Here is a 25,073-nt window from a genome sequence, read left to right on the forward strand (position 1 = left end):
GAAAGTAAGACAAAAGTTGTGGCTTGAAATGGAACCAGAAGCAAGTCTGAATTTGAAACTGTACTGTGGACTCTGCTCTCATTAAGAATGTGTTCAGTTGCAAATAACCTGGGAAGCAGGCCTGGGGGGAAGGGATTTCTCTCTCTCTCTCTCACTCTTTTTTTTTTTTTTTTTGAGACAAAGTCTCACTCTGTTACCCTGGTAGAGTGCGGTGGTGTCATAGCTCACAGCAATCTCAAACTCGTGGGCTCAAACAAGCCTCTTGCCTCAGTCTCCTGAGTAGCTGGGACCACAGGTACTCACTATGTCTGATAATTTTTCTTTTTCTTTTCTTTCTTTCTTTTTTTGCAGTTTTTGGCCAGGGCTGGGGTTCGAACCCACCATCTCCAGCGTATGGGGCCGGTGCCCTACTCCTTTGAGCCACAAGCGCCACCCCCTGATAATTTTTCTATTTTTAACAGAAATGGGGTCTTAGACTTGCTCAGGCTGGTCTTGAACCCGTGAGCTCAGGCAGTTCACCTGCCTCAGCCTCCTGTACTGCTGGGATTACAGGAGTGAGCCACCATGCCTGGCCATGGGACTTCTCTTATATTAGGGAGTGTTATCCAGCCCAGGGTTGGGGGACAGCTGCTCAGGACGAAAGAGAGGCCAGCGCCTTCTGTGGCTTTAGTCATCTTGGCCTAAGGGGGCTCTGGCCACTGTGAAGGAGCCAAGGAGGGCATTGGGCAGCCAACACCTGGTCTCTAGGAAGCTCTGTCTTTTTATTTGGGAAAGCCTCACTGGGCAGGCTGTGTGTGTCCCAACCTATCCTTGGCTGCATAGGGGCACAGGAATGGAGGATTTCGTGTTCCGGCTGCTGCAGTAGAGGAAGGCCCGGGAAAGGCAGTTTGTATGGGGACAAGGAGCCAGCCACAGTATGTCTGCTTTAGAATCCTAGCACACTTAGCCAGGCATGATGCACATGCCTGTAGTCCCAGGACTCGAGGCTGAGGCAGGAAGATCATTTGAGTCCGGGAGTTCAAGTTCAGCCTGGACAGCATAGCGAAGAAAGAAAGAAATGAGATACATTAGACAAAAATTCAGCATAGATAAAGAATTACGGGCGGCACCTGTGGCTCAGTCGGTATGGCGCCGGCCCCATATACCCAGGGTGGCGGGTTCGGACCCGGTCCCGGCCAAACTGCAACCAAAGGATAGCCGGGCGTTGTGGCGGGCGCCTGTGGTCCCAGCTGCTCGGAAGGCTGAGGCAGGAGAGTCGCTTGAGCCCAGGAGTTGGAGGTTGCTGTGAGCTGTGTGAGGCCACGGCACTCTACCCAGGGCCATAAAGTGAGACTCTGTCTCTACAAAAAAAAAAAAAAGAGAAAAAGAATTACAAGATAACTTCTCTCCCTATTTTTTTTTTGGAGACAGAGTCTCACTATGTCGCCCTTGGTAGAGTGCCATGGTATTACAGCTCACAGCAACCTCCAACTCTTGGGCTTAAGCAATTCTCATCCCTCCGCCTCCTGAGTAGCTGGGACTACAGGCATCCGCCACAATGCCCGGCTATTTTTTGTTGGAGTTGTCATTGTTGTTTAGCTGGTCCGGGCTGGGCTCGAACCCCCCACCCTCGGTGTATGTGACTGGTTCCGTAACCACTGTGCTATGGGCGCTGAGCTCTCAGTCTCATTTCTGGACATGAAAGCTTTCCAAATCTGCTTGATATTGTGAGAAATATTAATACTGAGTCCCTCAAAGTATAACAATTGTTTTTGTAATCTCTAGGAAAATTTTTAAAAGCCAGAGAAAGATAAGTTATCCACATTACTTAAACAGTTTTTTAAAAATGTAACAAGAAAGCCTAGCTTATTTAAAGCTCGGAAAACTAATTCCATTGGTAACAAAAATGTTATGCATTTTAAATATGATTAAATCTAAAATTGGTAACTTCTGAAGAAGCTGTAGTTTTGAAATTAATATAGCCCATTTGTGGTAATTCTGAGCAAAAACAACTTCTACATAATACATTTTTATATTTTCAACTAACAAAGTCATTTCAGAAACATAGAGGACTTTTTAAAAAGAATTACTTCTATTTTAATCTCAAATTTTTCATTTTTGCTTCCATAGCTTCCATTTTTTTTCTGAACATGATGCCTCCTTAGGCATCACAGAAAGAGGGTGATGGGACTCAGAATGGAGATGGAGCTCTCAGAATAAAAATAAAATGAGGAATCCTAGCACACACAGATGCCTTTCTTGCTCTGGGTAGATCACAAAACAGGATGTGGGCTCTCCAGGAGACCGTCGGAAAGGGAGTCTTGATCTATTATAAAACAGACCAGGAAACAAAAACAGGTGACTTTACAACTGGAAAAGGCTGGCAGAAGTGGGATGCTTTTAGTTGCAAGCACAAGCAAGCTGCCTTAGAAGTAGCTTAAGTAGTGTGGACATTTATTATCCAACCTGAAGCCTGGAGGTGGCAGGTCTCAGGTCCTAAAGGGGCAGGTTCTTCCCTGGTCCACTGTTCTATCCTCCCTGTGATGTCATCACCTCCTGGGCTGGCTCTTGTCGTGGTCCCCAGTTGGCTGTCATGGTTGGGAACATGCCATGCAGGAGGAGGAGGAGATCTTTGGTTTCTGTCCCTTTCTAAGAGCAAGGATAACTCCTAGAAGTTCCTCACATCTCTGGCCTAACTGTGTTCTGTGTTTCTCCCTACATCTGCTTCAGACAAGGGAATTGTGGGGAGGTCCTGATCTGGGCTGTAGAGAATCTCCAAGATTTGCTCCTATGGTGGGGAGGCCCCAGCTGCCCAGAGCACCTGCCTTCAGATATAGTGGGGGATTCTGTTAGCAAAGAGTGAGCAAAGAACTCAGGAGAGCCAGAGCCAGGGTTGGGACTTGAGTATCTTAACTACAATGCACACTGCCTACCACTGCCCTACAGCCAGTGCAGGGGCCCTTCTAGCTGCCCAGACAGGAATAGAAGCCAGGCTGTGGCCTGTGACCAAGATGGTTGGGGGCAGGAATCCAAGGCCCTGGGCAGGTCCATGCCCCTGGGGAGTACCTGGGATAGGAGATGCAGTATCAGGTGGGAGGGTGAAGCTGCTGGGGAGGAAGGATGCCCCCCCCAGAAGGGGGAGAGATTTCTTTTTTGTTTGTTCTCTCAAGCTTCTTTTTCGAGAAACACAAGCATATGGCAGCGGGTGGTGCGGGGGCCGTGTTTGGGTGGTGTGTGCGCTTCCCTTTGCCTTTTGCGTGGTTGGGTGTATATTTTCCCATCGGCTCCAACACCCCAGCTGGTCCACAGGACAGTGAGACTTGAGTTAGAGGCACTTTCCCAATATCCAGAAAAATCCTCTCCTTTCCAGTGGTGCTTCCTATGGGGAAGGGATTTGAGAACTTTCCAGCAAACCCAGGCCTGAGATTTGCAGAGGTCTGAGCTCAAGACATCCTTGTGTGATGGGGTATGAACAATGAATGGACAATAACATCCTACCACGTGCTTGGTGCTTAAAACAGAAATTCCCATTCTTTCAGTTCTGATGCCAGAGGTACAAAATCATTGCCGTCAGGCCAAGATCAAGGTGTTGACTGCCTCGCTGCTTCCAGAGGCTTGAGAGGAGAACCTGTTTCTTGTCTCTTCCAGCTTCTAGTGGCTGCTGGCACTCCTGGGCTTGTGGCCATCTCACTTCTGTCTTCAGGGCCAGTGTTTGCAAGTCTCTCTCTGCTCTGTCTTTACTTGGCCTTCTCTTCTATATGTCTGTTCATCGGCCTCTGCCCTCTTCTTGTAAGGGTACCTGTGACGTTATTTAGGGTTTACCCCAGAAGGTGGAATAAGCTCCTCCTCTCAAGATCCTAAATTCTATCACATCTACAAAGTGGTGGTTCCATAGAAGGTAGCTTTCATAGCTGCCGGGATTAGGATGTGGCTTTCTTTTAGGGGGCATTTTTTAACCTTCCATGAGAAAGGGCAGTGTAAGCAGTCATTCTTGTAGAAAGGCTCTCCTGTAATGTGTGCCAGCCAAGAAGAGGCAGCTGATGGAGGGTCCTGGCAGACTCATCACATCTCTTCCCACCTCAGCTCTGTCCCACATCAGGGGAGACCTTGTTCACATGCATGTGTGCTTGGGTGTATCAGCTACCGTTGGCTGCATAACATATAGCCCCCAATTTAGCAGTGTCCAAATAGCAATGATTTCTTATTTTAATCTTTTGCAGGTTGGAGAGGCAGTGACTAGGCTTAGGCAGGTGAGGTCATGTTGACATCCTCACACTCTGGCCTAGGATCTGAGCCAGGATACAGCTGGGGCTCCTTGGGCATCTCTGGCACCACTTGGCCTCTCCATGGGGTGGTGTCAAGCTAGCTGGGCTTTGTATATGTTGGTTCAGACTCCAGGGGCAAGGATCTCAAGAGTGAGCATCCAAGAAAGTGTAGTACCTGTTGGGATCTGGCCTTGGGGGTCGTATGGCTGTACTTCCAGCACACTTTGTTGATTCAAAGTAACTCATTATTCAAGTCATATTCAAGAGAAGGGGACATACATGTCACTACTTAATGTAGGAAGTAGCAAAGAATTTGCTGTCATGTTTAAACAGGAGAACAGTCCAGAGAAAAGGCCCCAGAATGGGCATTTTTTTGGTTGGGTGGATTCCAGGGCCCTGAGTAACCACAGGATGTTCTGGATAGGGGTGCAGCAAGCCCCAGGTGGGTATATCCCCTTAGGCTTGTAGACCACTCCAGGGCCAGGCTCTGGAGCTAAGGATGAGACTCAGGACAGAGTGTTTCCGCTGGCCAGGTCTGGAATCTGACAGCATCTGTGTTAAAAGCACTTCACATGGAATACTATGCAGCCTTAAAGAAAGATGGAGACTTTACCTCTTTCATGTTTACATGGATGGAGCTGGAACATATTCTTCTTAGTAAAGTATCTCAAGAATGGAAGAAAAAGTACCCAATGTACTCAGCCCTACTATGAAACTAATTTGGGGCTCTCACATGAAAGCTATAACCCAGTTACAACTTAACAATAGGGGGAAGTGGGAAAGGGGGGGGTGGGTAGAGGGAGGGGGATCGGTGGGATCACACCTGTGGTGCATCTTACAGGGGTATTTGCGAAACTTGGTAGATGTAGAATGTAAAGGTTTTGGCACAGTAACTGAGATAACGCCGGAAAGGCTATGTTAACCACTGTGATAAAAATGTGTCAAATGGTCTATGAAGCGAGTGTATGATGCCCCATGATCGTATCAATGTATACAGTTATGATTTAATAAAAAAAAAAAAAGCACTTCAGTGATCTCCCTCCAGCTCACCAGGGACCCCACACCATGTCACAGTCCTGCCTCGGTGCCTTTGCCCAAGCTGTGCCCTCTGTCCAGAGTGCCCCTCTCCTTGCCACCTGCCCTCTTTGTGTTTCCTCATTTTTCCCAATCTTGGTAAACAGTCCCTCCTTCCCTGGGAGGCCCTTCCAGGCCTCGCTGCATGTAAAAGGCCTGGGGTACACGAAATCAGGCCTGTTCCCAAGAGCTGGTGCCCACAGGGGCTCAGATACCTCCACATCCTGAGCGATGAGGGAAAAAAGGGCTGACGGTGCCCAACCTGGGGCAGGACCAGAGGTGATGATGTGTCCAGCAACAGCAAAGGGCGGGGGGGGTACTTCTTTCCAAGGGTACAGTGGTGTCAAGGCCAAGATTGGGGGCAGGGTGTGTCAGGGGCCTGCATGGGGAGGACAAGATGAGTTTACTCTGTGGCTCAACTCATGGCAGGACAGTGAGCCCCTCGAGGGCAAGGCCTGTGTCCTGGCACAGCTGGCGCTGGGCCAGCCGCCTTCTCCGTGAGTGTTCTTAGTACATTCAGATTGACCATACCACCGACACTGGCCCAGGACTGGTGCTAGTGTGTGAGTGAGTGTGTGTGCATGCGGATGTGAGTATTGGTCGCTAGCGCTCACACTCACCTGGGGGGCAGAGATGTGTTGGGTAGTTCCTCTCTTTCTCCACCCTTCTTTACCCCAGTCCAGCAAAGGCCATTGAGTGTCAACTTGAATCTTAGGATTGACACTCCAGAGTGGATGCCCAATGAGAACAACCAAACACTTCTCTCTTTTTTCCCAATTTTTTTATTACATTAAGATAGACATAGCAAGGCCAGGTGCAGTAGCTCACACCTGTAATCCTAGCAAGGGAAGGCCAAGGCAAGTGGATTGCTTCAGTTCAGGAATTTGAGACCAGCCTGAACAAGAGCAAGACCTCGTCTCTAAAAATAGCCTGGAGTTGTGGCGGGTGCCTGTAGTCCCAGCTGCTCAGGAGGCATCACTTGAGCAAGAAAATCACTTGAGCCCTAAAGTTTGAGGTTGCTGTGAGCTATGACACCATGGCACTCTACTGAGGGTGACAAAGTGAGACTCTGCCTCAAAAAAAAACCAAAAAAAAAAAAAAAACCCACATAACATAAAATTTACCATTGTAACCATTTGTAAGCATACAGTTCAGTGATATTAAATGCATTCGTAATATTGTGCAACTATAGCTACCATCCACCTCTAAACTTTTTCATCTTGTAAAACCGAAACTCTGTACCCACTCAGGGACAGTTCCTCCCTCCCCAACCCTGGCTACCACCATTCTACTTTCTCTTTCTGAACTTGGCCCCTCTAGGTACCTCCTGTAAGTGAAATCATGCAGCATTTGTCTTTCTGTGTCTGGCTTATTTCACTTAACAGAATGGCCTTGAGGTTCATCCACATTGTGGCATGTGTCAGAATGTCCTTCCTTTGAAGGCAGAGTAATATTCCATTGTACATAAATGCTACGTCACGTTTTATTCATTCTTCCCCCAGTGGACACTTGGGTTGCTTCCATGTTTTGGCGATTGTGCATAATGCTACTATGAAAATGAAAATACAGAGTTCTTTGAGACCCTATTTTCAGTTCTCTTAGGTATTTAGACAGAAAAGGAATTGCTGGCTCATAAAGTAGTTCTATTTCTAATTTGTTGAGGAACCACATGCTATTTTCCATGGCTCCTGCACCATTTTACTTCCCCACCAACAGTTTGCAGGGTTCCAGGTTCTCCACATCTTCACCAACATTTGCTATTTTTTTTTTTGAGACAGAGTCTTTCTTTGTCGCCTCAGAGTGCGGTGGCATCACAGCTCACAGCAACCTCAAACTCTTGGGCTCAAATGATTCTGGCCTCAGCCTCCCAAGTAGCTGAGACAACAGGCACCTGCCACAACGCCTGCCTATTTTTAAAGACGGGGGTCTCACTTTTGCTCAGGCTGATCGTATACTCATGAACTGAAGCAATCCACCCAACTTGGCCTCCCAGAGTGCTAGGATTGCAGGTGTGAGCCACCACGCCCGGCCCTTGTGTTTTTTTTTTTTTTTTTTTATCCTGGGTGAGCGTGAGATGATATCTCCTTGTCGTTCTGATTTGCATGTTGCTAACGATTGTGATATTGAGCATCTTGTCGTGTGCTTATTGGCTGTTTGCTTATTTTCTTTACACAAACGCCTATTCCAGTCCTTTGCCTGTTTTTCAGTTGTGTTTTTTGTTTTGTTGTTGTGTTGTTGTTGAGTTTTAGGAGTTCTCAATATATCCTGGATCATAATCCTTTTTCAGATACATTGTTTACAAATATGTTCTCCCATTCTGTGGGTTGTTTTTTTACTTTACAAATACTGTCCTAAACTTCTCTGTACCTGTGGAGTAAGCCAAGCTTCTTCCTTTTGCGTCTCTCCACAGAAACTGTTCATTTGCCCAGAGTTCTCCTATTCACCGTTCAAGATCCTTCTCAACTGTTAGCAACTCAGGGAAGCCTTTTTGGCGTCCCCTGCTCCCTTAAAATCCAGTAAAGAAAATGTTTAAATAAAATGTTGATAAGCCTTTTCCCTCGTGTCAAACTCTGTGCCTGGGAAAACTTTTCTACTGGTCGTTTCATGTTTCTGTAATTCTTTGTGGACACATGGCCCAAATCGGAGGGAGGAGTGGTCAAGGAAGGCACCCAGGCCGTGCGCTGTTCTTCCTCCTCGGCCACAGGACTCCAGGACTCCAGCTTCTGCCAAGCTGGTGCAAGCTGGCCTCTCCCACTCCTTACAGCTCTCTGCTTGGGACTGTGACCTGGCTGATACCCAGGTGGAGGTGGCCTCTGTTGTTTCCCGGTATGACCTGGCTGGGTAGCTGGTAGGCACAGGGAACAAGTACAGCCTTCAGGGTTGAAAAGTGTGTGTGAAAGGAGTAAATGGAAGAGTGAACACACAAAGGAGAGAGTGAACGCATGTGGGGTTTAAGAGGCCTGAGAGCCCCGATTGAGGCGCCCCCACGTGTGTTCCCGCTGCTGAAGGGCCTGGGCCTGCTGGCAGCGGGGAAAGGGCTGGGGCTGAGCTGGCTTGTGGGGACCGGGAGCAGCATGCGTCCCTTCACCTGAAGCCTCAGCTCTCCTGATGGGAAGTAGTTAGAAGAACCCCCTTGTGGTGGTTTTCTGAGAATTTGGTGAGTGACAGATGTGCTTATTGTAGGAGAGCTAGTGATGTTTGTTTCTTTGGTTCCAGCCTAAGCTGGGACAAGTAATCCTCCCCAGCCAGGGTCAGGCCTCTCTTGTCACTCTCGTGTGTGTGTGTCCTTTTCTTAACTATCTCCATTCTTTCCATCGTTGACACGTGTGTGCTCTCCCTCTCTCTTCCACTCTCCCTCCTTCCCCTCCCCTGTCATACACACACACACCCTGCTCCGACACACTCGCTCTCCCCCATCTTTAAGCTTGTGCTTTTCTAAAGCCCTGGGGATGCTGGTTGTGGAGAGGGAAGAAGGCAGGGGTTTGGATGCCCACTCTGACCACAGCTGGAAAGGCTCCTGTCCAGTGGTGGCCCGAGCTCCAGGGCAGTTCCGGGAACAAGAAACAGACACCTTGGGATCTCCACAGCTGCCCCCTCCTGGGCCCCAGGCAGGAGGCAGATGCCCAGTGGACTTTGCACCTCACTGTGGGCTAGGTCTGGCATCAGGCAGAAAGGTGTGATGGAGGGAAGGGGCTTGAAGGGTGCAGTGTGGCATCCAAGGAGCCTGGATTCAGCCGATGTGATCTGGGCTCAGATACCAGCTTTGCCATATCCCAGCTCTGGGGCAAGAATTCCTCCTCTGTGAATGAGGGCTGGTGAGAATTAAATATATTACCAGGGGCTGACTGGTCCTGGCACTTAGGAGACAGCTCTGTGACTCCTTCCCTCCAGGTGGGCCAGTGCTCAGCTCTACTGAGCCCATACCCAAAGGTAGTGGCCGAGCCCTGGTGCCAAATGCCAGGTCAGGCCACACTTCTTGGCTCTGGACCCCTTTAGATGTCATGTGAAGGCACCTAGGATGGTGGGTGGGAAAGGTTTTTTTTGTTTTGTTTTGTTGTTGGGGATTCATTGAGGGTACAAAGAATTAGGTTACACTGATTGCATTTGTTAGGTAAAGTCCCTCTTATAATTGTGTCCCGCCTCAAAGAGGTATGCCTTATACCGTGACCCCCCCATCTCCCTCCCTCCTCCCCTCTCAGGAAGTGGGATTTTTAAAATAGGCTGAGCTAGGAAGTTATTCTTTTGCCTGCATCCCCTTCACTCACCTCCCACCAGACCACGCTTTGCTGGGCCGAGCCCCCTTGCATTCCAGCTGGCTCTGAGCCCCTGGGTCAGGTCTGTGATTGGAGACCCCAGCTAAAGTTCTTTCCCTACCCTCACTCTGGCCCCCGGGCCAGATAGAGTGGGCTTTCAGGGCTGAACTCCTCTGCATGCACCCAGCCTAGAGGCAGACCTGCCTTGGGTTGGCACCCACTCAGATATGAACAGAGCACTTGGCTAATATTTGGCTTGGGGACCAGGCTGGCCTCCAGCTCTGGGCAGCTAGCAAACCTGCTGCTGTCTGGCTGTCTGGACGAGGGATCCCTGGCTGAGCAGCGGGTAGGAGGCAGGTCTAAGCAGGAAAAGCTGAGCCTCTGGGAACCTGGAGTCAGGAACATCCCCAGGGATCACCTAAACCTGTGCCTGGCTGTGGTCAGGATCCTCTGGGAACTTGAAAGTACAGCGTCCTGGGTCCACTGCCCAGGAACCTGTCTCCTCAAATTTTTAGGGGATGTGGTCCAGGAGCTGGCAGGTGTTGGTGGCAGCTGTGCCACCTGCAGCCTACTTCAGAGATGGGCTGAGCTGGGCCAGGAGCTGTGATGGGACAGGTGTAACAATGTGACACAGCAGAGCTCCCATGACTTGGGGACCGAACCCGGGATCTTCCCAACCGACTTCCCTCTACCATCTCAGCTCTGCTTTTTGGGGCTTCACAAAACAGGCCTGTGCCCAACCTTTAGAGATAATACCAGATTCTAGCTGGGCGTGGAAGCTCACACCTGTAATCACAGCATTCTGAGAGGCTGAGCTGGAAGGATCACTTTAGGCCAGGAGTTTAGAATAGCCTGGGCAACATGGCAAAACCCTATCTTTGAAATAAAATGAAAAAATTAGCCAGGCATGGTGGCACAGGCCTGCCATCCCAGCTACTCTGGCAGCTGAGGTGGGAGGATCTCATGAGCCTTGAAGTTTGGGATTGCAATGAGCATTCCAGCCTGGCGACAGAGTGAGACCATGTTTCAAAAAAATGAAGAGGATGGGCGGTGCCTGTGGCTCAGTGAGTAGGGCACCGGCCCCATATGCCGAAGGTGGTGGATTCAAACCCAGCCCCGGCCAAACTGCAACAAAAACAAAAAAATAGCCAGGCGTTGTGGCGGGCGCCTGTAGTCCCAGCTGCTCGGGAGGCTGAGGCAAGAGAATCGCGTAAGCCCAAGAGTTAGAGGTTGCTGTGAGCTGTGTGACGCCACGGCACTCTACCTGAGGGCGGTACAGTGAGACTCGGTCTCTACAAAAAAAAAAAAAAAATGAAGAGGTAGGGGCTTTTTCCTCAAAAAAACGAAGAGGTAGGGGCTTCATCTTTTATCTCCTTGGATAAAGCCCTGGCCTCTTTGGCCTCCCTATTCTCTGTCCCCTTCCCTGAGAAGCCCCCCAGACCTGTCTCTCATCTTAGTAAAGGAAGCTGACTTTTTTTGCCCCATAGGATGGGTATTTATCTGCCTCATTAGTATCTGTCTGCATTCTTGGTTGTTGACAAGTATCTGGGCTCCTGGCCCTGTTGGTCGCTGCATCATGGGGTTTCCTAAGACATGGAACTTCCTGGGCTAAACCCAGGGTGAGTTGGCCACCCTGGCTGTGTCAGCTGTGCATTTGACCAGCTCGTCTTTAGGTTCCCTGCATCCCAGTGAGTGTGGGGAGCATGGTCCTCCCTCTGAATGTTGACAGCAAGGACACGTCTGGAGACAGACACACTGGCTGCGGCCTTGGGCAAGTCCCTTGCTCATCTCTGAAATGACCGATGCTCTGTCCAGGACGGTAACTCACACATGCTGATGCCCTATCTGGACGTTTCTGACAAGTGCCTGGGTGCTGCCAATGCTGTGGGTCCTGGGGCTGCATTTTGAGAAGCACCTGTCTAGGACACCTGTCGGATCAAGCAGCCTCTCTCACTGCGGCCATGGCATCATTAGGACCCTGACACCATCTCAATTTTCCATTACTTAAGTTACCTAGACTGGTCCTCCTCCATGATCCAAGTGTGTTACATGTTATAGTCTCCCATGTTGCTGCTTTTTCTTGAGAGCCAAGCAAGCCAAGAATTGTCAGACTCTCTGTTTGTAGCTTGTGAACCTCCCCGCTCCATTGGCCAGCTAGAGCATTTGTCAGTTCCCCAGATCCTTGTTGAGTGCCCATGAAAAGCCATGCAACTGCATCTAGGGAGGTCATGATCTGAGTGGAAAGTTCAGGCAAGAAGCACCTGAATAAGTTGTTTCTGATTGCAGCAGATTCTGGGAAGAAACCAAGGAGTCAGGTGCCAAGTACAGGGGCTGGGGCTGCTGGTTGGGCAGATGGTTGAGGAAGGTGCTCTGGAAGCTGTTAGGTGGAGGAGGCTGTGGGAGGAAGGCCTCCGCCTGGGAATGCCTTCCACGCGGGGCCGCCTTGAGTGCAGAGAGGGGGCTCCTGTGGTGTGTTTGGGGAACAGAGGGTCCCAGATCACACTCAGGGCCCACCAGGGGCAGTCTATGTGCAGTAAAACCATTGGAAGCTTCTGAGGACAGCCACATGAGGGTTTTGCTTCCTGAGGTCCTTCTGTCTAGTATCTGGCGGAAAGACAGTGGGGACAGAGAAGGAACAGGGAGACCAGTGATAATCCTGTTGCCTTGGCATGACCAGCAAGGAGGGTGGTCTGGACAGGGGAAGTAGCCCTGAATGTGGCAAGGCATGGACAGATTTAGGTGCGTTTTGAAGCTGAGCTAGCAGGACCGGCCAATGAATTATTTTAGGAAGTGAGGGAGAAAGGACTCAGGGAAGAGTGCTTGGTTTTCAGCCTGGCTTCTGAGCAGATGGCCGGAGAGGCATAGGTCATGTTTATTAGATATCAAAGGGGACGTGAAGGAGTGTCAGAGGTAAGAGTAGGAGAGTCACCGCATGCAGATACTACAGCCAAAAGGAACTCACAGCAAGGGGGAAGCGGGCCAAGGAGGAGGAGAGGACCCAGGACTGGGCCCCAGAGTCCTCACACTTCAGTGGTCTGTGCCATGAGTGGGAGGCCAACCAAGGTGAGGAGGAGGGAAGAGTGCCCATGACCTTCCTGCAGGCACTGCCCACGAGGAGCCAGCACTGAGGGCTTCCAGGCCAGGAGGTGATTGCCCAGCACTCATCCTTGTACCCCAGCTGGCTTCACTTCTCATGTCCTCTTCTGGTGGCACCTTCAGCCTTACCTGGCCCTCGTGGCCTCCATCCTTACTGTCTCCTCTTCCTGGGGACTTTTCTCCTGCTTGTTCTTGGGCACTTGCTTCCAGGCCAGCTGCCTGTCATGCTTGGTGTTCTCTGTTGTGTATTATTTTTCCTTTTCATTGGGTGATTTCCCTCCCACTTCACTTTCTGTTTAGAACCAGCTCCACTTTGCAAATGGGGCCAGGGCAGCACAGCATTCTGGGAGGCCAAGGTGGGAGGATTGCTTGAGGCCAGGAGTTGGAGGCTGCAGTGAGCTATGATGATGACACTACAGTCTAGCCTGGGTGACAGAGCAAGACCCTTCTCAAAACAAAACAAATGAGAAAACTTGGGATTTCAGAAGTTTACCTGCTGTGGTCCTAGCAGACTTGGGTCTCTTCTTGGCTGTCCCCATGCTCAGTGTTGTTGCTTTGGCCCCATGTAACCTGCCTTCCCTCCCTCAGGCCCTGGGCATTTGCAGGACGTGACTGCCTCCCCACAACCACCCAAGTGCACCCACCTGGGCTCTGGCTCAGGACAGGGGGTCCTGCGAGGGCAGATAGCTGGGACAAGAAATCAGGGGACAGCCCACTGCCCAGCCCCCCTTCCCTCTTTTCATTCCTCCCTCCCTGAGTCCCTTGTTCCTTCCTAAATGGATTAGGACCTATGCCGGAAGGAGCTGGCAGCTGTCTCGGGCAGCCCAAAGGCCAGGGCTGGAGCAAGCACTGGTGCCTGCTGCTTTGCCCTGATTCGATTTGGGCCTGGGCTGCTGGGAGGCTGGCGGCTGCAGGCCTTTCCGGGAATGGCTCAAGGGATGTGCCAATGATGGGGGAGGAGGAGCCTTCAAGCTCTCAGGCAGACAGACCTCTCAGCTGGGTCCTTTATGGGGTCTAGTCACACAGCAGACTCAGGTGGGCTTCATGCCATGGAATATCTCTGGCCATGGTCACTGGCCGCCTCTTGGTCCATTAGCATGTCTCATCTGTGGCCTGTCATGTCATTAGCATGCCTTAATATCAATAGATTTTAAACTTTTTTTTTTTTTAATTGTTGAGGATTCATTGAGGGTACAATAAGCCAAGTTACACTGATTGCATGTGTTAGGTAAAGTCCCTCTTGCAATCATGTCTTGCCCCCAAAAGGTGTGGCACACACCAAGGCCCCCGCCCCCTCCCTCCTTCCCTCTCTCTGCTCTTCCTTCCCCCACTCCCTCCTTCCTTCTTTCTCTCTCTGCTCTCGATTTTAAACTTTTATAAAATTGCGAGGCCTCAGTCTGTGGATAGGACCACATACTTTTGCCTGTCACTCATGCTGGGCACTGAGGTAGGCCTTGGGGGTGGTGCAGCAGTGGTGGGCAGGCCAGTCGCTGCATACGGAGAGCTTACAGTTTGCAGGTACAGGCACAGCAGCAGAAGGTACCCCAGGCTTGGTGCCCTTTGGGGTGCCAGTATTGCCTGGTATGTGCAGAGACTCCTCATGTGCAGGTGGCAGGCAGGGAGCAGGGTTCACAGGCACCTTTGGTAGCCTGCCGTCCTCTCCACTCACACCCTTGAATGCCTCCAGCACCTGGCAGGGGCTGCCATGGAGCACGGGAACTAAACCCAGAGAGGGAACCGAGGGTCTGTGCCTGCTCCCTTTCTTGGGTTGGTAAAGGACACCTGCTTCCTGGGGGCAAGCACTGGCAAGAGGGTAGCCGTGGTGACCTCACCCCCCACCACTGGCACCTGATTCCCAGGTCAGGGTGGGGAGGGCAAGATCTGAGAGGGGCTGAGCTTTGTATCGTGGTGCCCAGGCCAGGCTGGGAGTGTAGAGGCAGCAAGCCTTTGTCACACCAGGGAGCCATGACAGGAGACTGTGATCCATGGGAGCCCCAGTAAGGGGGACGGTGCTCTTCTAGCCTTTAGGAGCCCCATTACCATAGGACAAAGTCTTGCCTTAGGGAACCCCCAGTCTGAGATGAAATGGCCTCTGTCCTGCAGTATCTTTCTATATCTCTAAGGGTCAGAGGTGTTGGGGCAGTGGCCTTGCCCTTGGGAGCATGTTGCTTGACACAAGATGGAATGATGGAGAAGCTCAAAGGCACTTGGGTGTGGCGGATGGGCCAGCCAAGGACTTCCTATCAAGATAGACAATTAAGAGCTATGGAGGCCAGACCTGGCGATTCATGCCTGTAATCCGGTACTTTGGGAGGCCAAGGTGGGAGGATTACTTGAGGCCAGAAGTTTGAGACCAGCCTGGGCAACATACAAAAAATTTTTTAAATTAACCTGGTGTGTTGGCACACCTGTACTCCCAGATACTTAGGAGGCTGAAGCAGGAGGATTGCCTCAGCCCAGGAAGTTAGAGGCTGCCCTCCATCCTGGGCAGCAGAGCAAGACCCTGTCTCAAAAATACATAAGTGAATGAATGAATGCTGTAGGGCCAAATGGCAGATGACAGTAGAACTGGGAAGGGCACTTGGAAGGGAAACTGAGCCTATCAGGCTGGGGAGACGTAGAGGAACTTGGTACATCTGGGGGTGGTGAAGCCTAGAGGATTTGGGGTATGAGCAGGGAATTGGGGCAAGGAACAGGTGTCCAGACCAGGAAATCAGAATACCAGGCTGAAGAACTGAGAGCTATGGGCAGTAGGGAGCTACAGAGGGTGTGTAAGCAAGAGAGAGCTGTGGCTAGAACTACATGCCTGGGGAGAGTTGGCAGTTGGGGCCTACCCAGCAGATTGGTGCTGGTGTTGGGTTCAGCATGAGGGTGCAGACTTGAAGGGGTGTGCCACGGGGTGTCAGTTCCTGCCATTTGTGCCCAGGCCTGGCAGGATCTAACTCCATTGCTCATAGAGGCCTTGGGCCAAGGGAAGGCCAGCCCCTTCTTTGCCCCAGCTGGGAGTCCAGGGGCCAGGTGGGCTGGGGCGGACGATGGCCACATGTGTCATGCCCTGCATCTTGTGCCCACCATTCTGCCTCCTTCCTCCCTCCAGGCAACCATGGCCTTGCTGGGCAAGCGCTGTGACATCCCTGCCAATGGCTGCGGGCCTGACCGCTGGAACTCCGCCTTCACCCGCAAAGATGAGATTATCACCAGCCTCGTGTCTGCCTTAGATTCCATGGTGAGTGTCCCTGCCCACCTAGGAGGAAGGTGGGACACTCAGCTCTGTAGGGAGACATCAGAACTCAAGTTCTACCTTGGCCACTCAGATTTCTCTGCCCCAAGCCTCAGTGTTCCCATCTGCAGCTTGGGCCACAGTGCCTATCTACATCAAGGGTGGGAGGCTACATAAAATCTAGCCCTGGTATAAATGCTGGCTCCTGGCCCTTTTCCCCTCGTCCTTCCGTTCTTTTTGTCATTCCATCCCGTCTCTGGGATGCACCTCAGGTCTCTCTCCTAGTGGGTTACCTGGGGGAAAATGTGTGGCCAGTGATTCCTTACAGAGCTGTAATCTCTGACATTAAAGCAAGAGCTATGACTATGTCTTGGGCTGGGAAAGAGAAGCAGTGCTTTCTAAATCTCCCCTGTGCTACCATTGCCTGTGTACCTAGACCTGTAGCAATTTATCCCAAGTGAGGACATGATGATGTCTTTTTCCTTCAGCCTTTTCTTGGAGGAAAAGTTTTATGATGAAGGGTAGGCAAGTTTTAAAAAAAAATTCAATGGCATCAGTTAGCTGCACCTCTGCGTTTTAGGATAGGGCAGTTGAAGCTCAGAGAGGGTATACCTTGCCTGAAGTCACACAGCATGACCAGTTTTTAAAGTGAACTTCCAGGTGCAAAGCCTACAGTTCTCTGAGGACAAAAGGCCTCCTTCAGACTGCTCCTACTGTAGGCAGCTCAAGGACTGCTATGGTGGTGCTTGGACTAGCGAGCGGCACCTCTGGGGAAGCTGGCTAGGTGCCACTCTCTCCACAGGCCCCTTTCCCTGTGCAGAGTGGCCGGCACAAGTGGGGGCCCAGAAGCTCGGCTGTGTGTCCCAGAGCCCTGTTAGCTTGTCAGTGCCACCGTAGGCAGTGACAGCCAATACTGTGGCCACTGGGTACATATGGCTGTTTGCACTCAAATTCTAATTAGTTGAAATGAAACAAATAAACAATTCAGTTGTTCATTTGCGCTGGCCTCATTTCAAGTGCTGAGGAGCCAGAAGTGGCTGATGGCTACGGTATTGGACAGGGCAGAAATAGAATATGTCCATTGTCACAGGAAGTTCCACTGGGCAGTGCTGGCCTAGAAGGTGTTCATTAAGTGCTTCCTCTGAGGAGCTGATGACCCCGTGGGTATCCTAGTGGCATAACAAGATGGCCCGCCCTGTGCGTGAGCCCTTTAAGGGTTTCCTGAGGGACCCTTATGGGTGACAGTGGCACTTGGCAGTGGCTTAAGTCTGGTATCCTCCAGGGCTCTGGGCCAGGGTTCTTGGTGCTCTTTAGTGGGTGTGGGCTGTAGGGATGCACCAAATTCCCCCTGGCCCCTGTGGAAACCTCTTCCTCATACCTTCTCCGGCCCTGCTCTGTGCCTACCTTTGGGTGAGTCGATTCCCTGCAGTGACCTCCGCTTCTTCAGCTGAGAAGAAGCCTGTCAGGAAAGATCTTTTTCAGCTCTGATGGCCACTCCTTCATTGGAAACAACTAAATTTATTTGTTTCATTTTTTGTTACTGTTCTATCCTGTTAGGACAGAAAAGGGAGCAGTAGGTTTCTATTTTCATCTTTGAGAGAGGAAAATGAATGCCCCCATGGAGACCCTGGGGGACAGGCCTGCTGGCCCCATGCCATCCCCAGCTTCCTCACCAGAGCAAATCTGAGCTCCGGCCGGCATGGGAGGCAAAATTATGGCCCGGAAAGTTTGAGGGATATGTCCTGGGTCACACAGCACACAGCTGTGATTCAATGCCAGACAGTGTAATCGTCAGCTAGTGCTACCTGACTTGGATAAAAGCTAGCATTTGTTAGGGACCAGCTGTGGGACACATGCTTTACAGGAAGGGTTGTCCTGGCAATACAGGTCAGACCTGAGATGCTAGAGGTCTTGGTTGCAGGGATCTCTGCGTTGGGGTCCCTGTGCAGTGGGGCTGCCAACCTCAACTCTGGGACTGTGGACGGCCAGCTTGCCTTATACCCTCATGGGGTGGTACAACTGAGAAATGCTCTCCTTCCAGCCGGTCCTCACTGGGTCCCCACGGCTGAGCCCAGTGCAGCACATGGAACTGGGCTGACTGTCCCCCATCCTGCAGATGTGGAAATGAGCCCAGAGAAAGCTATTACTTCTCCTAGTCACACAGCAGGAAGTGGCCAAGTAGGGGCTGAAGCCCATATCTGTCAGAGGCCTACTTCTACAGGGGTCCATCCCACCCTTTGCTTATCAGACTTCGTGGGAGGCCAGGAGAGCCCGGGATGGGATTATCCCTGAGGCTAGGGCTAAGGCAGAGAGCTTACCTCAAGCAAGGGGACTGCTGCTGGACAGTGTCCTTCTCCAGCCTGCACAGCCAGTCCTGGGGTTGGGGGAGGCAGAAATCATTCATTCATTCATTCATTCATTCCTGCTGCAGAGTCTAAGACCAAGGGCAGTGGAAGGGCTCCCCCTGGGGCATCTGGGAGCTCAGGTTCTACCCCTAAAGCCACCCAAGCTGTTCGGGGGCAGGGGGGCATTCTGCTCACACGCCCTGCTCCCCCATAGTGTTCAGCACTCTCCAAACTGAATGCAGAAGTGGCTTGTGTCGCCGTGCACGATGAGAGCGCCTTTGTGGTGGGCACCGAAAAGGGGAGAATGTTCCTGAATGCGCGGAAGGAGCTGCAGTCAGACTTCCTCAGGTTCTGCCGTGAGTACCCCAGGGCTCTGCAGGGCCCGGGTGTGCCGTTCCCTGGGGACAGGCGCCCTGGCCCATCTCTGGGTGGCCCTGTGTGGGGAATGAAGTGGACCAGATGGGGTTGTCCAAGCTTTTCCATGTGGCGTTATTGGGGAGGCCACAGTTTTTGATGGAATCATTTAGCAGCCCCTGAGTTGATGGAGTCTGCTGCTGAGCCCTCTGATTTATAGATGAGAACACTGAGGCCTGGGTTTGCTGCCTGGTTTTTCCTCGTAACTCTGTGTCACCGAGCACAGGGACCAATTGTACTTATTCCACTGAGTTTAACCCCTTCTGGTGGTCCCTTGAGTGCCTGCTGTGTGCTGCACCCTTTCTAGGGCTAACTCACTCACTCTGATGTCAGGCCTATGGGGCAGGCATTGTCATTGTCATTGCCGTTGTTGTCATCTTGCCACAGCCTTGAGGCTCCTAGGGACTAAGGGACTAAGCACATGTCCAGTGCCAGGACAGCCGAATAGGAAGTGCTGGAGCTGTTAGTGGCATTGTGAGAAACAGTGGCCAGGCCACGTGCTGGGTACTTTGGTTCCCTGGCTCGCTCATGAAATAGTCACAGATCTACAAATGAGCAACTGTAAGTGGCCTGCATCCCTTCCCCTGGGACACACAGTCGGCAAGTGATGGGGGCAGGGCGGGAGCCAGGTGTCTCCGTCTGCCACCCATGCCCTTTCGGCTACACTCCTTCGGAATCTGGGAATGCAGAACAGGCACTGGGAAGGGCCCCACTGGGGCATCACTCTTCCCAAAGACCACCCCTCCCTCTAGGAGCCCCAAGGCAGAGGGCCCCCCATCTCTTCACCATTCCAGGGCCTTCATAGCTCCTCCTAACTCAAACCTTGACTCTGCACTTACCCCTCCTGGTGGCCCCTTGTACTCAGGCCAGCTTCCCTGTGCTGACCCACCAGTCCTGTGTGTTTCTCACCTTTCTGCCCCAGCTGGGAGGCCTCAGCTCCTCTCCTCTGCCTGGCAGACACCTCTCAGCCTGCAGATGCACACGCCTCCCAGCCAGGCCTCTCAGTGCCCCTCACATCTACCCCTAGGCTGTGGATGCTCCCCACAGCTCTGCAGCATCAGTGCCCTGAATCTCCCCTCTATGGTGAGTTAGGGCCTCTCCTCGGCACTGAAGGTCAACACCTAGGCAGGCACTGGAGCCCACACCTTCGGTCTCTATAACCATGGGATAGCATGGGGTTAAGAGAGCCAGACTTAGACCACCTGAGTGGTCCATCCCGGCTCTGCCACCTGCTGCCTGCTGGGCCTCACCCTGCTCGTCTGTGAAAGGGGAGAACATGGGGTGGGTCTGAAGGTTCAACCAATTCACACCTGGCAAGCAATTAGAACTGTGTCTGGCACTTAGCGCATGCTCCATAGACACAGCTGTTGTCATTACTATTATTAGTATTCACATTATCCCTGGATCAGCCACTTCAGGGAAGGGCACCCCTGGTGTTGGGCATATCATTACTGGGGTATAGCCACTTCCTCACCAGCTCCACCCCACTCAGCCTACCACCCTCCCTCAGAGCAGAATCTGTACCCTTCCTCTCCAAGGTTGGGGTAGGGGGCTGGGCTGGTAGGATGGCCTTTGGTAAAGACCTGTGGCTCCCTAGCCTCCTAGGTGGGGGGCAAGGCTGGGGCCTGAGGAAGGTGCACCTGGCCTCCCAGAGCCAGGCAGAGCTGCTATTTATAACACCAGGAACTTGGCTGGTTTATTTCAAGCTTCACAGATCCCAGAGGAGAGCAGGCTCTAAGCTGGGAGGGGGCCACGGGGCTCTTCTCATCCCCCTTCCAAGGAAGATTCTAGCACATTCTCCAAGGATCTACCAACACTGCCAGATCCCTAGCCTGGCAGGAACCTGCTCAGCCTGGCAGGAACTTGCTCTTTGCAGCCCACAGCCTCTTGGTCAGGTCCCAATTTTTCCCCTTCAGCAGAGCAGAAAACTGGGGCCCAGGCTGGTTGAGAGCACAGAGAGGGGTGCACAAGACAGACAATCACACGCCAGGTCTGAGCCAGGCCAGCTGACACAGACAGAGGCTCAGAGAGTGAAGGGACTTACCCAAGGTTACATAGCAAGTTAGAAACGACCAGGGATAAGACCCAGGTCCTGTGCTGGGCACTGAGGACTCTGACTTGGCCAGCTCTGGACCTTGGTAGGGGTGGTTGGGACAGTTGGGGCAAGGCTTGCTAACTCATTAATCTTTCACTCATTCATTCACTTGAGTACCACATTAGCTTCAGGTCTCAGCACAGGACAGAGACATCCCAACTTGAAGGTGGGGGTGGTTGGACAGGTGCTCACTGTGGCCTCGTGTGCTCTTTGTCCACAGGAGGGCCCCCATGGAAGGATCTGGAGGCAGAACACCCCAGGAAGGTGCAGCGGGTTGAGGGTAGTGGCCGGAGCATCCCACAGGCCTCCCTGGAGCATGGCTCGGACGTGTACCTTCTGCGGAAGATGGTAGAGGAGGTGTTTGATGTTCTTTATAGTAAGATCCTTCCTCATTCCATTTGGGGCCCCCAGGGTGGGTGGGAGTCCCAGTCCCTGCCCAGTGGAGGAGACCCCCTCCTGCCCTGCCATGGGGCCTGTGCAAACCTGAGCCCCAAGGCAGGGAGCACTGGCTGCCCTGGCCCTCACTCATCCCTGTACTCCCCTGGCATGGCTGTTCCACTCCAGCCCCATTTTCTGGCCCACCATATACCCTACTGCCCCTGCCCTGGTCCAGTCACTGTTGCCCACACCTGGAAATGGCTCCAGGCTTGCTGTGACCTCCAGGCTGGCTCCCTGAGACCCCACCTGTCCTGTGACCAAGAGCATCTTCCTAAAGTACAAGGTCTTCCCTCCATTGCCTTCGGGAGCTCTCGTCACCCTCAGGATGGACTCAACAAACCCATCTGTGCTCCCCCTCCCCCAGCCTTGTCTCTCTGCTTAGCACCACGGGCCCTCCTGACATGCCTCAAAGAACCACTTCCTATCCTGCAGCACACTCTGGCTCATGTCCCATGGTCTCACCTCAGCATTGCCGTGTCTTTTGGGACTGCCTTTCCCCTCTTCTGTCTGGAGAATACCCGAATCTCATCCTGGGGCTCAGCTCTGGGAAGCTCCCTCCCATTGATTTGGGCCCCTCTGGACACCTATAGTATCCTGTGCCCTCACTAGCCAGGAGCTCTCCAGGGCCAGCTCTCCAGACCTGACCCTGACGGGAGCCACCCAGTGACTGTTTCTATCGTTTCTGGCTGTCCCCCGTCTACATTTCAGGGCCCAGAAGCAGGAAGTAGGAAGTGCGTGAAGAATGTTTGTTGAATGACTGAAAGCTGAGCGCTCAGTGAAGTTTTTCCTGTAGAGAGGAGAGAAGACCTGGCCTCCTTTGGGAAGTGTCAGGTTACAGAGTCATGGGGCCTCAGCAGTGGCTTTCACATTCCCAAGGTGACCTCGGGCAGATCCCTGTGGTCCCTAACGCTCCCGTCTCATTTATTTCTGACTTGCTTTAGCACTTTTCCTACTGCAGCCTTTGGTTCTGTGGAGCAGAGGTCTGTGAAGAAACTTCTGCTGGTCAGCTGTCAGGAGGAGGAGGCCTGGTGGGGCTAGGAGTCCAGAAGCCTTGGGTGGGCATGCTGGCCACCTTGGGATAAGGGACACCTGCCACACATGGCTGTTGTGCCTCTGTGGACACTTTTGATAGAAATGGCCTTTGCCTGGAGCCCCCACATCCCTGCCAACCTGCCTCAGCCACCCTTGCCCTCCTTGGACAGAATCCTAGGTGGCCATGAGGGGACAGGCCTCTTTCTGCCCTGAGTGGGGGCTGCCACGTTGAATCACAGCAGATGTCCCGGAGCTCAGGCCTCTAAGCCGTCCCCCAGCCCTCAGTCCCTGGCCTATCCTCCCTGCTCTGTCCCACCTACCCTGCTCTAAGTCTTCTTGGTCTTTCTTTTTCTGTGTTTTTCTGAATTCCTTCCTTGTTCCTGTCCACTTCCTTTCTTGCTTTCTCTTGCCTCTCCGTCTCTCTCCCTTCCTCCCTCTCTCTCCCTTCCTCATGGCCTGATTCCTGCAAGCTCTGTCTTCTCTGTTTCTTAGACCCTTGTTTCTCTGCCGCCCCTTTGTCCTCCTCACCCCTGCCCAAGGCCCTGATGGAGCCAGGTGTGGAGAGTGACTTGGCTGGCAAAGGAGGGCCCAGGCCTTCAAGGGCATACAGTGTGGCCTTGTCCGAAGTTCCAGCTTGCCCCACCTGGCTGTACAGGGTCATCTTGCATGAAGTCTGCAGTTGCAAGGGGCCTGTGGGACCCCATCCTGACAGGAGCCACTCAACATAGCCTCATCACTGGGGCATGCTGGCCCTGGCCCCAGCCTGACTGCCCTCTCATACCAGGCCCCTCTCCTTGACTCTCCCCATACAGGCGAGGCCCTGGGAAGAGAAAGTGTGGTGCCGCTGCCCTATGAGAGGCTGCTCAGGGAGCCAGGGCTGTTGGCTGTGCAGGGGCTGCCTGAGGGCCTGGCCTTCCGGAGGCCGGCTGAGTACGACCCCAAGGCCCTCATGGCTATCCTGGAGCACAGCCACCGTATCCACTTCAAGCTCAAGAGGTAAGCGCAGGCAGCCTGAAGGTGGGCTGGGGCAGGCCAGGAGGGCCACAGGTGCCATCTAGCTCTGCCTCTGCCACCCATGGCCACTTACCCAGAAGGGAGGGGGTTTAAAACACCCATAGGGTACCTGGGCATGGTGGCTCACACTATAATCCTAGCACTCTGGGAGGCCAAGGTGGGTGGATCACCTGAGCTCAGGAGTTCGAGACCAGCCTGAGCAAGAGCAGGCTATTTTTACTCTTTATATCTTTTTTTTTTTTTTTTTTTTTTTTTTGGCCGGGGCTGGGCTTGAACCCGCCACCTCCGGCATATGGGACCGGCACCCTACCCGTTGAGCCACAGGCGCCGCCCTAGCAGGCTATTTTTAAAATTAGGTCTTAAAAAGACGCTGTTTTTAAAATTAGAAAAACTAGCCAGGTGTTGTGGTGGGTATCTGTAGTCCCAGCTACTCGGGAGGCTGAGGCAAGAGGGTTGCTGGAACCCAAGAGTTTAGGTGAGCTATGATGCCACAATACTCTAGCCAGAGTGACAGAGTGAGACTCTATCTCAAAAAAAATAATAAGACAGATACTCGGCGGCGCCTGTGGCTCAATGGGTAGGGCACCAGCCCCATATATTGAGGGTGGCAGGTTCAAACTCGGCCCTGGCCAAACTGCAACAAAAATAGCCAGGCGTTGTGGTGGGCGCCTGTGGTCCCAGCTACTCAGGAGGCTGAGGCAGGAGAATCACCTAAGCCCAGGAGTTGGAGGTTGCTGTGAGCTGTGACGCCACAGCACTCTACCCAGGGTGACAGCTTGAGGCTCTGTCTCCAAAAAAAAAAAAAAAGGGGGACCCCAGGGGACCCCAGTTGTTCTCAGTCTAAAGGTGGAGGTGAGGCCAAAGCCCAGTCATAGAGCAAGGTCTTAGCTAGGCTGTTTAGTAGTGGAAGTTTCCCAGAGGACTTCTGCATTGCAAAGAGACTAGACGAGACATTGCTTGGAACAGTTCAACACTAATGGCATTCCTGGTGTCAAGAGTGGAAGAAGCCGAGTTATGCGCTTGATGGGGTTAAAAATCGGGTTAATTAGAGACCATGGGGAGATGAGGCTGTTTAGCTGGGCCGGGTGATACTCTTTGGCAAAAGGGCAGCCTGAGGGCTTAAGGTTGAGTTTGGCTTTGCAGTGCACAAGCAGTGAAGGGGGCGAAGTGACAGGACATAGGAGGCGGTCACCTGCACCCGATGGGATCTTGTGAGTGGGCAGAGGGTAGACCTGGCATGTCCAGTGGCCTCACTGTGTGGCCCTGGGCACAGCACACCCACCCAGGACTGCATCTCCACCTGTAAAGTGTGAACTAGCTCCTGTCCTGCCCTTGTCATGGGGCTGTTGTATTCTGCGAGCTGGTGAGGAAGAGACGTAACAGATGGGACAGGTGTCTGAAGCTGTCCATGTGTCCTTTCCTTTATTCAGGCCGCTGGAGGATGGCGGGCGGGAATCAAAGGCCCTAGTGGAGCTGAATGGCGTCTCCTTGATCCCCAAGGGGTCACGGGACTGCGGCCTGCATGGCCAGGCCTCCAAGGTGCCACCCCAGGACCTGCCCCCCAGCACCACATCCTCCTCCATGGCCAGCTTCCTGTACAGCACCCCGCTCCCCAACCACACCATCCGAGAGCTCAAGCAGGAAGCGCCCGCTTGGCCCCTCATCCCCAGCGACCTGGGCCTGAGCCGGCCTGTGCCAGAGCCCAAGGCCCCTGGTGCCCAAGACTTCTCCGACTATTGTGGTAACATTGCTGCTGGGACCTCCAAGTCTGGGGGTGGGACGGAAGTTACTTGCAGAGACACCCTCTCAGAGCAGGTCGGGATGCTTCGGCTCTCCCAGGCTGGAAGA

At 52.7% G+C, this 25,073-nt stretch overlaps 1 protein-coding gene across 5 annotated transcripts in view; it reads left to right on the top strand.

The window, feature by feature from the left end:
- Positions 1-25,073, top strand: part of GTF2IRD1 (GTF2I repeat domain containing 1) — a 123,801-nt gene that overhangs the window by 22,572 nt on the left and 76,156 nt on the right. For all 5 annotated transcript variants that reach the window (XM_053555799.1, XM_053555797.1, XM_053555801.1 and 2 more), the window contains 5 exons: positions 15,765-15,893; positions 18,447-18,588; positions 20,962-21,117; positions 23,024-23,207; positions 24,656-24,966. In XM_053555799.1, the coding sequence (XP_053411774.1) occupies positions 15,765-15,893; positions 18,447-18,588; positions 20,962-21,117; positions 23,024-23,207; positions 24,656-24,966 (922 nt within the window). The remainder of the gene's footprint in view (positions 1-15,764; positions 15,894-18,446; positions 18,589-20,961; positions 21,118-23,023; positions 23,208-24,655; positions 24,967-25,073) is intronic.

This window comes from Nycticebus coucang, chromosome 12 (genome assembly GCF_027406575.1).
Source record: "Nycticebus coucang isolate mNycCou1 chromosome 12, mNycCou1.pri, whole genome shotgun sequence".
NCBI classification, from domain to species: Eukaryota; Metazoa; Chordata; class Mammalia; order Primates; family Lorisidae; genus Nycticebus; species Nycticebus coucang.